The 13,641-nt window shown below is 38.3% G+C and overlaps 1 protein-coding gene across 1 annotated transcript; it reads left to right on the top strand.

Annotated features, from left to right (window-relative positions):
• The first annotated feature begins 4,729 nt into the window (after positions 1 to 4,729).
• On the top strand, positions 4,730 to 8,959 carry LOC141365618 (uncharacterized). The gene has a single exon (XM_073870103.1). It carries the CDS (start codon positions 6,074 to 6,076, stop codon positions 7,691 to 7,693), a length of 1,620 nt encoding a protein of 539 aa, XP_073726204.1. The 5' UTR covers positions 4,730 to 6,073; the 3' UTR covers positions 7,694 to 8,959.
• The last annotated feature ends 4,682 nt before the right edge of the window (positions 8,960 to 13,641 follow it).

Genomic DNA, 13,641 nt, shown 5'->3' on the forward strand with positions numbered 1-13,641 from the left:
TATTGTTTTTGCTATTGTGGGATGTTGTGTGTTAACTTAAATACTGCAAAAACAATCCATAATTTTGTTGGGAGGTATAGCTTGTCTGTTAAGAAAATTTTAGCATTGTGGAAATGTGTTTATTGACTGCATTTTGTGTAAAAATGACATGAAATATGTGAATGCTATGGCCGCAAAAGATCGATGCTGTGCTAATTGTGTTTAGAGTTTTGAAAATGTCACAGCTGGTTGGACAAACGCTTGTTAGCGACTGAAAAAAAACTGTAAACACTGTGGGGTGGTTTCCCCAACAAGGATAAGCTTAACCTGTTAAGCTGAATCCCCGTTTCTGAACCCCCCACAAAAAATGTCATAGCCAAACTAAAATAGATACAGTTTATGAATTCTTTGCACTAAAAGCACATGTTTGGTCTCATTTGAAAGCAGACACGTGCAAGTTTATTAAGAGGTCAAAATTAGTTACTGTCATAATGAAAAAAGGTTGTTATAGAGAGCTTAAATTATACTTTTTTTATTAACTCCACAAAACATACATATATAAAATATTTTTAGAAAAACTAAATGAAACTGGCCTTGGAGAAATCTAGAAATGCACTGCAGATAAAGCCACAAGTCTTACCATGTTCAGTTTCAAATCTAAAGATGATACCTTTAAAACTCTGTATTTTATTAAATGTTTTTTAGACCCATGTCATGTACATTTATTTAGAGAAAACAGCAAAAATGCTAAGCTATTGTTTGTTTATTCACATCTTACAAGCATCATTTAAGTCTATTGTCCTATTGTTCCGTTTTTCAAACAGACCCATTAAATAAGCATCCGGAGGAGTCATTTACAACTTTTAATCCGGGATAAGGCTGTCTAAATGTTAATTCAATTATTATTATTATTATTATTATTAATTACTCACAAATTTCTGTAGTGTTTAATCCCTCCTTTCTTTGATCGAAAGTCTCAATTCACTTTCTGTGTATTAAATGCCTTTTTAAGAAACTGAGGCCTACCTAAAAAGAAGCTTTAGCAGTCGAAATTATTCCTAAAAACATATTTCTCATATCTCCAGACAGGAGGTGTTACGTTACGGATTGGATGCAAACGCTAGTTCACAAAACAAAAGGAGATTTATAAAAAAACACACAAAACAATAATCCATGAAACAGGCATGCAAAAACTAGCGTGGTCCAACCAGACTCTCGTACATTCATTTCATTTGTACAGAGAGTCTTGCCACGCTCCACTGCAAAGTGTTACTTCCGTTAAGGAGGGTCCTCTGTTGAAGTTTAAAACTATTGGATCTGCCCAGAGTCACTCTGAATCTGCAATTACCAATCGCTAACGTTTGGTTGTGACGTATGTCACTCAGTCTGGCGCACAACCTCAACGTCATCATTTTTAGCCACCCCCCTCTGTTCACTGATTGGACCTGCAGATTTTTGCCGGAGAAAACGAAACTCTATACAGCAGTCCCAGACGTTGTGCTGAAGCGAAATGAAAATTAAGTGGAAGCACGTAAGAGGGCAGAGCCAGGCTAGGCAGAAACAGGGACAAACACAAGCATGAGGAGCATAAACAGAGACAAAGATATGACAAGTCACACAACAACAGATATGTATACAATGATTAATGGCAGCTGTGGCTATAACAATGAGGATCAGCTGGAGCTAGAGTTGGTAATGGGTCCAGGTGATAACAATCAGCACAGGAACAAAGACATACACAGAACACAGTAAAACAACTGTGACAGTACCCCCCCTAAAGGAGTGGCGCCCAGACACTCCATGAGACAAAAGTTCAGGTGGGTGGAGGAATGGAGGTGGATCTGGGGGAGGCCAGGTGGGCCAGGATTGTGTGGTGGCCAAGGATCTGGAAGCCAGGGTGGAACCGGCAGGGCAGGGGGCTAGCGCAGCGCCGTCAGAGCAGGGGGCTGGCAGGGCATTTTGGACTGGGCATTTTGGACCAGACAAAGAGTTCAGGGAGCTCCAGGATGGCCATCTTGGAGCAGACAAAGAATTCAGCAAGCTTGGGGACGGCCATCTTGGGCCAGGCAAAGAGTTCAGGGAGCTTGGGGACGGCCATCTTGGGCCAGGCAGAGAGTTCAGGGAGCTCGGGGAAGGCTATCTTGGGCCAGGCAGAGAGTTCAGGGAGCTCGGGGACAGCCATCTTGGGCAGGACAAAGAGGTTGGGGAACTCAGGCATGGCCATTTTGGCAAGGGCAGAGAGTCTATGGAGCTTGGGAGTGACCATGTTGACTGAGCTACAGGACACAGGAAACTTAGGAATAACCACCTCAGTATGGGGTCAGATTTGTTTTGTATTTCTGAATAAATATACTATAATCCACAAATAAATATAGAGAGTTTCATAAATATTTTTTAAATCCACAAATGCACAATAAGCGAACCATAAATATATGTTAGACATTTCATAAAAAGGAAGGATAATGGGATTTGCAAATGAAAAAATATTTATAAATATATATTTTTATTTTATTTATATGTGAATGGCTTCCTGCGCATTTGTGGATCGCTTTCTGTGCATTTGTGAATTGCTGCACACATTTGTGGATCGCTTTCTGTGCATTCGCGTTCTGTGCATTTGTGGATTTGAAACATTTCTAACGTCAAGACGTTCACAAGAATCCACAAATAGGTGGACTCCGCCCACCGTCTACTCCAGCCAATCAGACAACAAGCACACTGTGCTGACCAATCGTGGCAAGATTTCCCTCCAACCAATCACATTTTGTTTTACTGTTAGGTCGGGAACACAGTTGAATTTCATCAGGCAATCTTTTGTAGGCTGCATACATCATTAAGACTTATTTTAGAAAATTAACTATTATAAAGTTGACTATTATTCTTAGTTAGTCGTTAATTGTTGTAAAATGCTTATGATTTGCGGATGTAGTGCTCAGTTAACTTAAATTAACCAGACGTGATGACTTATGCAGCCTGCATATGCGACCTCCGGAGGCTGCAGCCTTCCGATTGAGGAACGGGCAATGTTGACAGTTGTCAATAATTCTTTACTAGGGATTCTCTTAATACACTTTGTGGTAAGGTATGTCAAGGTTAATATTTGTCAAATTAAATTGATTAAAACCGGTTTTTAGCAGTAGTTTACTCCACACGTGGCTTTTTGGTTCCTTCTGTTGCCGTGTTGGTTTGTTTCCTGGCTGACAGTAACTTATAAGTTTAGCATTTTGTAAATTCTGTTAATATAGCATATAGCCTTTCTTGAAATAATCCGGCTACAATTTTAAAGACGTCTTGGTTTCAATTTTGCTAATCCCTTATGTAATATCAAACTCCTGTTCTCAGGTAATATCAATCCTTTTAAGGTTCCATTTTAATGTGAGGTGGAAATTGGAAAGGCTTGTATAGTTTTGTCTGTTCCTGATCATTTATATTATTTGACTAAATTATCAATAGTTGAAGAACAAAATACTGTTTTATTAGATTATAATCTATAGTTTGGAATAATACTATATAACCCATTATATTTACTATTAATTTAGTAATTTCCCTGGTTTTTCTTCTTTCTTGTAAAACTGTTTTGAAGCAATGCAACTTTGTAAAAAAAACACTATATAAATAAATCTGGCTTGGCTTAAAATTAAATTTACACCCCATTTAGAAATTACAGATGTGTGTGTGTGTGTGTTTGTTTGTTTACATTTAATATTTAATTTACTTAAGATAAGATATTGTGTTCTATATAAATCTGTACTACTTATTTCAGCACACTCTAACAAATGTCTGCATCTAAGCTTACACAAAGGATTAGCTTATTTATTTATTCCTTCAAATTATTGATTCATAAATAAATGAGTTCATTACACATTTCATTCATTCACTCCTGTCTACTGCAATTGCTGATTGAGAAACATGGCATTGACCTTCAGGCCTTGTTCATTAACACAGTATGACAAAAAAATTAAATATCCTCTTGAACTTGAAATATGAACACAAATTCATCCTTTACTTCAGAGAATTCCCCGCTCAGGACCTTCCAGAGGGCATTTTGTTGATCATCTGTAGAACATGGTCAAGTAAAGATGCAAGTCGTAAAACATATTAAAATCACATGAAATGATATGTAGCGTCTGTCATATCTCTTTTAGGCAAACATCTACATCAGCTGAATGCACCACTCCTAAAAAACACACACAATAAAAAACAAATAACATACCAGTTGTTTGATTGCATACTTGTGTAAAAATCCAGCTTACTTCTATGAATTTTACTGTTAATGACAGTAAGAGCATAAGCTTGTTCAGAGCATAAAGGGAAAATAAAAACAACACTGTAAGACTATCTAACAGCTTTGACATATTATTAAACCTTCTTGAAATTAAGATGTAGACACCACAGGAATTTCTTGTTCATTTAAAAGATACCATCATGCATAATGTGTAATTAAATGATCAGTTCTGTAGTAGGAGACGAGGTAAAACACATTTGTTTTGACATGTCATAATAAAATGTACCACGTTAGATACAAACTATCTGTAAGCAAATGTCACTACATAACTATAATGGTAGCGAAGACTACTCTGAAGTGTAGAGGGCTAGTTACGAATGAATATAGCAGTGTACCAGGGTGTCTGTCAGAACACAATAGAGAGTGAAGGATTTTGTGTATATTTCTTTCATGTGTATGCGTAACATTGCAACTGTGCCCTGATGTAATCAACATGTCTGCAGTGAAGGTGTGAACCAAATGGCCTATAGAAACTGATCAGTGTGAATAACAAATAAACACCATTCCTCAGGGTAGACTGCTCAGTTGACCAATCTCCTGTAGGAGGTCCTAACAGGCTTCTATTGCTTGTAGGTATTTTGTTATCATATAAATGTCTGTCTCACTGACAGAACTTTGGGTTAAGAATGCAGAAGGTTGACACGACAACATCACTCCTGAAGAACAATGCTACATAAGAACCTTCATTAAATCTCTTTTCCCCACATGCACTTGGTCCTGCTTATTATTTTACGTATTAGATACATTCTAATACGTTGGCGAGCCATGAAAGACTGAGCAGCCAAATTCAAGAAAATCTAACAATTTGGCGGAGCCAGCCAGGAGAGACAGATAAGAAGAGCACTCATCACTGCAACAAGACGAGAACTGAAGATTCTAGCTTCTGAAGATTATTGAAGACAAATCGACTATGTTTGTGGACTGTGTTTGTTGAAGCAACTACCTTGATGACTTTGTCTTAAAAATCTTCATTTGGTGAGTGAAACTTATCAGCTCTCTTAAAGAACTACTGAAGAAATTAAGCAGACCAATGTTCATGGTGTAGCATTGTTAATCATTTCAGATTTGGTCCTTTCTCTAAATGTCTGTAGGAATTGTTGAGAAACAATTTAGTCCGTTCATCTAGAGATTGTAGAAGTAGAAGCTTGGTCCTTTTTCTAAATGTCTGTAGGAATTGTTTAGAAACAATTTAGTCCGTTCATCTAGAGATTGTAGAAGTAGAAGCTTGGTCCTTTTTCTAAATGTCTGTAGGAATTGTTAAAGAACAATTTAGTCCATTCATCCAGAAACTGTAGAAGTCACAGAAATAGTTTGGGACTGATATTGCTGCAAGATTTTAGGATTCTTGACTGGGTGCTAATCAGTAGCCACTATTTCGTTAGATTCTAACAAGGTTAAAAAAAGATGGTCTAGAACCAAAATTATGGAACTTAAAGTCAATTTGCCTTCCATTGAAATATATGGAAAGTTCTGAGTGACAAATAGGAAACTAAGAACTAAGAATAATTGAGCATTCTGAAGTAGGATTCAGAAAGAATTTGAGATTTTAAAACTGTGAAGGCTAATGTTTATTGGTGTGCAAACAGTAGACACATTTTATTATGGTTCTCTTGCTTTCTTAATTGTAGTATTAAGAACTAAACAATAAGATAGCACAAACTAATTATTGTTATTAAGAGTACATTTAATGTATGTTTGAATGTGTTTGTCTGTATACTCCAAATGGTCAGTCTGAATAAGCACCTTTAACAGATCTAACACCTTTTGTTTTGTTTTCACACCTCTGAGGGCACTTCTCCTGTACTGGCCATGGCTGAGTCTATTATGAAAAACAATGGTTGTGGATCTTACCCGAGACCAACTACAGAAAGGCATGGAACAGAACCTCCAAATGTAACCATTGATCAGATGATGGAAAATCTGAATGCATATTTGGACAAAAGACTGGAGATAAGGACAAGCCATGATGACATCTGTAGGAAATACAGTATCAAGCACTCAGAGAGTGGACAATGGGCTTTGCCAGACATCAAAAGGGCTTTTGGAAAGACACAGCGCTTAAGGAGAAACACCAGGAAAGATGGATGGTCTGTGATTTTGCGCAAACAAATTCAACATCACCTGCAAAAGTGTGAGATGGACAAACTACAATGTGAGATTGAAGCTGAGAAGGCTAAGGTTCGAGGATTATCTGAACGACTGCAAAATGAAAAAAGAGACAAAGAGAAACTGTTAAACCAGAATGAGATTTTGCTAAATTTGATTTCAAAACAAATTGAATCAAAAGACTGTTTTATAACACAGGCATCAACTAAAGAAACTAGCAGCTGCAACAAGCAAGTAACTGAACAACAAGTTACTGAAAATCAACAACGAATGGCTCTGCTGAGAGAGCTACCACATGATCACTGTGAAAGCGGTGATTTAGATAGAGAGACTAAATCATCTATTCACACCTATGTCCCAAAGAGCAGATCTATGGTCAGACTCGCTCCTGTTATTGTCAAAAACAGAAGGACTGAAATTGAAGTTGACAATGAGGAGGAATATGAGGAGAATGGAGAGAGACAAACTCGCACTGTGACAAAAATGGTGAAGACATATGTTCCACATAGAACATACCAGCCAGCAACACCAGAGCAGATTGACAAATGGTCAAGGGAACTGCCAGATGTATACAAACATCCACGGAAGGTTTGGCAAGTTCTACAAAGACTGCACAAAATCTACACACTACATCCATTAGATGGAGTAGTCATTCTCAATGTCAATTTGAGGGACAGTGACCAAAACAGGCTAACTGAAAGAGTCAACACCAAAGTTGGTGAGTCTCAAGAGAACATTGAATCTGGAGGGGAAGCTGTAAAGACATTTTTATTTGAATTAAAACCTCCAGAGATTAATTGGGGTAAAATTACATCTTGCATGCAGAAGACAGGGGAAAGTGTCACAGAGTTTGAAGATCGCTTCAAACAAACTTGGCTGGAACATGCTGGTTTGAATGACACTGAGGATTTTAACAAGGACACTGGTATGCCTTTAAAAACTGCATTTGTAAATGCACTGAAACCAGAGATCTCTAAAGCTCTGAAAATTTGTTATGATGACTGGGACAGCATTGGGGTTGCTTTTAATCAGCTGGTTGAATGGTCAACAAAGATTGAAAGAACACAAGATGTCCAGCTGAGAACCTTACAAACAAAACCTGTGAAGAGCAACAAGAGAGTGGAACATCACAAACACACAAGTGCAAACACCAAACATGGAAGATGCAAGTATTGCAACAAGGAAGGACACTGGATTCGAGATTGCAGCCTGAAATTAAGAGACAAAAATGTTGATGAGGACCACCTGGATAGAAGATTTCAGCAGCTGACAGTAGAACAAAAACAGACTCTACTAAACGCTGTTGAGTGGCAGCGAAACTAGAGACCCCCTCTCTACAGCACCAGCTAGTGGCATTTCATCCAAGACCAGATGGAGTTTTTAAAACAGAAGCATACAGAGAAAACTCAACAATAGAAGCAAAAGGTGATGTCCTAGCAGATGATGCTGTTAGTCAAGCCGTGAAGGGAGAGGGGTGCACAAGCGGCATTAAGGAATTTCAAACAAGAAAGACACTTGACTTTAGACATTAAGCAAGTTGAAGATGACGTCTCCTGAGAACAAATGTTGTTGATGAAAGGTTCAGCAAAACAGAGGGACGATAAGCAAGACCGCAATTATGCCCATAAGAAACCTGGATTAAGCCCTTTAAAAAATGTCACAGGCAGGCCCATGCCCATACTCAGAACAGAAAACATGCTTAAAGCTCATATGAATGACAGCCAAGTCCTGAAGGACTCAGCCTGGCAGTACAGAATCCTGAAGAGCAAGTTCTAAATGTGTGCCATTGTGAGTTAATTAGTCTGCCTAGAGGTGAGGGATAGATGGCAGTAGTGTTTATCAGAGTCCATATATTGCGGGACTAGAGTTTTTAGGCTCTAGCATGTCGTCTGAGGATGAAGAGGTACACATACCACCACTGGTAAACACTGTAGTGTCCTGCCAACATTAAATAGGGACAGTTTTAATTGCAGGTAGAAGTTGTTTGTGAATAATCTGTTTTCTTTGGCAAGATACGTTCCCCTTTTCTTTTGTGTGTGATTGCAGGTGTTCCAGTGTTCCAGTGTTTCAGAGAATAAGCAAAGTCCTCTGATGTTTGGCACCTTCACCATATTGCACCAACCACCAAGCAGAAACCTGGGAAGATCCACAGAGCACATCCATGTCCGCCATTTCCACATTACTCTAACTTGCAAATAACCTGCAGGACTCCGCAGAGTACAAAAAGATCAAAACACAACCACATCCGCCAAGTCCACATGATTACAACTTTAAATTGAAATTGTAAAAAGGACTCATGCATTTTCACAAAGAAATGATACAATTTTTACATTGAAACCTTTTTCACAAGCAAGAACCTGTATACTGCATGTGTACATGATTGACAAAATCTTTTGTTTTATTTTTGTGTGATCAAAATATGATCAAATGGGGGATTGAAGGATTTTGTGTATATTTCTTTCATGTGTATGCGTAACATTGCAACTGTGCCCTGATGTAATCAACATGTCTGCAGTGAAGGTGTGAACCAAATGGCCTATAGAAACTGATCAGTGTGAATAACAAATAAACACCATTCCTCAGGGTAGACTGCTCAGTTGACCACTCTCCTGTAGGAGGTCCTAACAGGCTTCTATTGCTTGTAGGTATTTTGTTATCCTATAAATGTCTGTCTCACTGACAGAACTTTGGGTTAAGAATGCAGAAGGTTGACACGACAACATCACTCCTGAAGAACAATGCTACATAAGAACCTTCATTAAATCTCTTTTCCCCACATGCACTTGGTCCTGCTTATTATTTTACGTATTAGATACATTCTAATACGTTGGCGAGCCATGAAAGACTGAGCAGCCAAATTCAAGAAAATCTAACAAGAGCGTTGAACCAACTTGAGCTGTTTATTAGGCACACAAGAGAACATACATTAGATAGGAGAGAGCCAGCATTCAGTATTTAAGAGGTAGCACACACCGCACAGAACTCTGAATGAGAGGCACAACTTGGATAGCAGAGCAGTCGTTGATGAAGGTAATGGTGAATATTGGTAATAGTCCTTTAATGAAGCTCTGCACTAGAGACCTGCGCGGGACATATTTTTCAGTCCCGCTCCCGTCCAGTCCCGCAAGATTTAGTCCCGCTCCCGCCCGTTACCGCTAAAATGCGTGTTATATTCTCCCGCTCCCGCCCGCAATATTCATGTTTTGTCCCGCTCCCGCCCGCAAAATCCCACAGGTTACATAAAAGTTAATATTTAAGTGTACTGACTACTAATTCCAGCTGTATCAATTTTGAATATAAATAAAAAAGAAACTGAAAATACACAAACATGTTTCGTTTTATTTCAATGATGAAATGATCAAGGAACTTTTTAGAAATACATTCAGAACAGTCAAAAATAGGCTAATAACATTTTTGCATTAAAAATATATAATACAAAACCGCGTTTCTCACGCTTTCAAACAGAAAAACATTTATGTTTTAGCCTTTTCTCTTTAATAGGCTACCTAAACATTAAACTGAAAATAGCCTTATTCCTCGATAAAAATAGAATACATAAAATTAACTTAAATAAAAAAAGGTTGAAAATAGGCTTATAAAAAGTTTGCAATGAAAAAATATATAATATAAATCCGCGTTTCTCACGCTTTCAAACAGAAAAACATTTATGTTTTAGCCTTTTCTCTTTAATAGGCTACCTAAACATTAAACTGAAAAAAGCCTTATTTCTCGAAAATAATAAAATAAATAAAAATTAACTTAAATAAAAAAAGGTTGAAAATAGGCTAATAAAAAATTTGCAATGAAAAAATATATAATATAAATCCGCGTTTCATAGGCTTTCAAACAGAAAAACATTTATCTTTTAGCCTTTTCTTTTAGGCTACTTAAACATTAAACTGAAAATAGCCTTATTCCTCGATAAAAATAGAATAAATAAAAATTAACTTAAATAAAAAAAGGTTGACAATAGGCTAATAAAAAGTTTGCAATTAAAAAATATATAATATAAATCCGCGTTTCTCACGCTTTCAAACAGAAAAACATTTATGTTTTAGCCTTTTCTCTTTAATAGGCTACCTAAACATTAAACTGAAAATAGCCTTATTTCTCGAAAATAATAGAAGAAATAAAAATTAACTTAAATAAAAAAAAGGTTGAAAATAGGCTAATAAAACATTTGCAATGAAAAATAATATAAATCCGCGTTTCTCAGGCTTTCAAACAGAAACAGAAAAACATTTGTTTTAGCCTTTTCTTTTTAATAGGCTACCTAAACATTAAACTGAAAATAGCCTTATTCCTCGATAAAAATAGAATAAATAAAAATTAACTTAAATAAAAAAAGGTTGGCCTACTTAAAGTGTCCATGCAGGAATAACATGTCATTCACCGATGAGGGCTTCAGATTAATGCGTCTCTGCTCGAGAATGCGTCCGCAAATACTGAAAGCTCTCTCCGACGGTGCGCTGGAAGCCGGAATGGAAAGTACATGGCGTGTTAATTTGCTTAGTCTCGGAAATTCCTGACATCGACTTTTCCACCAGTGGAGGACCTGCTTGGGCCCGTGTGTTTCTGATCCATCCAACTTGACCTTTACATATCCTGCTATTTCGGAATCAATGGACACGTCGCTGTCCATGGTATCATCAGCGTCCTCCCATTCCGCGAAGTCCTGAAAAGAAGCCTTTTTTGCTGGTGGCGGTGGGTTTTCTTCTGTGTTTTCATCAAACCCCAACTCTTCAACTAGCGCTTTGACGGCATTGATAACCGCCTGTCTTTCATTGTCATCAATCATCTTTAAGTGACGCAGTTTGGGAGTGAGGAAAGTGGCTATTTTGTAGAGCATGTGAATTCCATTTTGTGCCAAACATTTCGGCGACATTAGTTCGTCCAGGCGTCGCACACAAGTCGATGCAATTTCAGTGAGAATGCTGTCAGTCGTGGCTGCCTCGCAGTGGTTTCTTAGTTTTACGGCCCAGGGTAGAACTAGAGATGCACTCAAGGCTGTATTGTCTGACTCCAAATCGTTGGTTGCATCTTTAAACGGCTTTAAAAAAGTCACCAGGGTTTTAAGAATATTTTTGTTGATGCATCCTACTTTATCATACTGTTTATTTTCCAACAGGATTGCTGCAATGTCGTCATATTGTTGAAACACGGAATCAAGCATTTCGAAATTAGAATTCCATCTTGTTTCAACCGACTGCTTTAGAGACGTACTTAGTTTCACTTGCAGGCCAGAATGTTTAAAGTAGGTGACTAGTTTTTTCACGTCTTTCAAAAGTTGGCATCACAGCAGACGAGAATGCATGCGAAAGAATGGTATTGAGTATGTGCGCACTGCAGTTTAGTCTTGTGAAGCCACGGAGAGCTGCGACCATGTTTGCTCCTCTGTCAGTGACGAAGACAAGTTTCTTTGCCTCTGAACTGTCTATTCCAAATACTCTGAGATTTTGAAATAGTAATGCTCGAATGTTCTCGCCAGTTTTTGACGCACCTGCATCGAATGGTGTTGCAAAGAGCACCCTTGACACCAAGTCATAATTTGCATCTGTGTAGTGTATTGTGGCTGATAGGAAGGATGTTTTCCGATAGTTTTCGGTCCAGATGTCAGTTGTCACTGCACAACCATATTTCAGAATTGTATCGGTCATGTCACTGACAACAACTCTTCTTTGTGCTTGTGCCCTTTCACTCAGATTTCTTGACAATGTCGTTGGATGAGGCAAAATGTCCTTCACATCGAATTTTCCAATTTTGGCTGCTGTGTCAACGAGGTGTTGCGCTAGTTTAATGAATCCATGACCAGAGACGATGTCATAAGGCCTTAGGTCGGCACAGACAAGGTTAACACATTTATCGATCGTTTCACTTTTTAGCGCACTCGACACTTTCGTCTGACTTGGCATAAACGTCAGGGATGTTTGGCCTTTCAAAATTGTGCACACATGTCGCTTCAGACCTGAGGTTCCAGACTTGTGCCCACTATATGTGAGTATTTTGTTGCATTTGTCGCAGCTCGCAAAAGGAAGGCGGTTTCCATCTTTGTCGCATACTACCGAAAAACATTTCCAAATATCAGATTTTCCTTTACTTGGTTTGGTAGTTTTTTATGTTCCTTTCTTCAATAATGCACTAACATCTGTAGCACTAAGCGATCCAGCTGTGTCATGCGGTTCAGAGTCAGACATTTTTCCTCTGGTCGGTGTACTATAGTTTGCGTTGCGCGCATTAACCACGTGATAGTTAACCTCCCGACCTTGTTTCTGTAAATCTATTTTATTTTAGTTCTTGTTGCTTTCGTGCAGTAAATAAATTATAAATAAATAACAGCGTATTTGTTGTTAGTAATTTAATTTTTTTGAGATATTTCATTTTGCGGGAGTCCTGCAAATAAATGTATTGTCCCGCAACCCGCACACATATGACGTTGTTACCGCCTGCACCCGCATTTACCCATCAAATCTTGTCCCGCGCCGCACTTGGTTGCATTGGGTCCCGCGGGTCCCGCGGTACTCCCGCGGGAGTGCAGGTCTCTACTCTGCACAGGATGAGGGTATGCTCCTTTAAGAGAGATAGGCCAGAGCTGTATTTATGAGCTTGGTTGCATGGCATGTGAATAGAGATGCATGAGTGCCTGGCTATATTTGAGAGCTTAGCCAGATCATAGGCAGGTGGAGATGTGGTTTCCTGCAACAGATTACAACAGGATTCCCAAAGTAACACTAATGCTAATAAACATACATAACATTGACAAATTAGCTACAGCTTCTCCCCTCATTTTGTATTAAAATAACATAAACAGACGTGTCTCAAATGACACATTTTACACCATTAGCAGTGTTTACACAACGTATGTAATATAACTGACATTTTTACAGGATAAACACATTGATGAACAGCAAAAGAAAGTGATTTATATAACGTTACAGCGTAGTAGATTCACAGTTTAGCTAATAACATGCTATTAATAACGGAAATTTTAACAAAAAAAAAACATGCAAATCTAACTGTACTCAATCTAATGACGCACATGAACACACAGCGTAACAATCTGGTGCTGTTGTCTCCACAACAACACGATTCATGCCTCACACAGCGAGACACTTGTACAAAACTAGCGCTCTTCAGCCATTGCTTTGAGTGAGCGATACTCGCTGTCATAATAAAAGTCCTCCTCCGTCTGGGTCTTTTGCACAATGTTTCTAGAAAAGACTCTGTGATTGGTTGAAGGGAGATCGTGCCACGATTGGTCAGCACAGTATGCT

The sequence above is a fragment of the Misgurnus anguillicaudatus genome, chromosome 8, assembly GCF_027580225.2.
Source record: "Misgurnus anguillicaudatus chromosome 8, ASM2758022v2, whole genome shotgun sequence".
Taxonomy (NCBI): domain Eukaryota; kingdom Metazoa; phylum Chordata; class Actinopteri; order Cypriniformes; family Cobitidae; genus Misgurnus; species Misgurnus anguillicaudatus.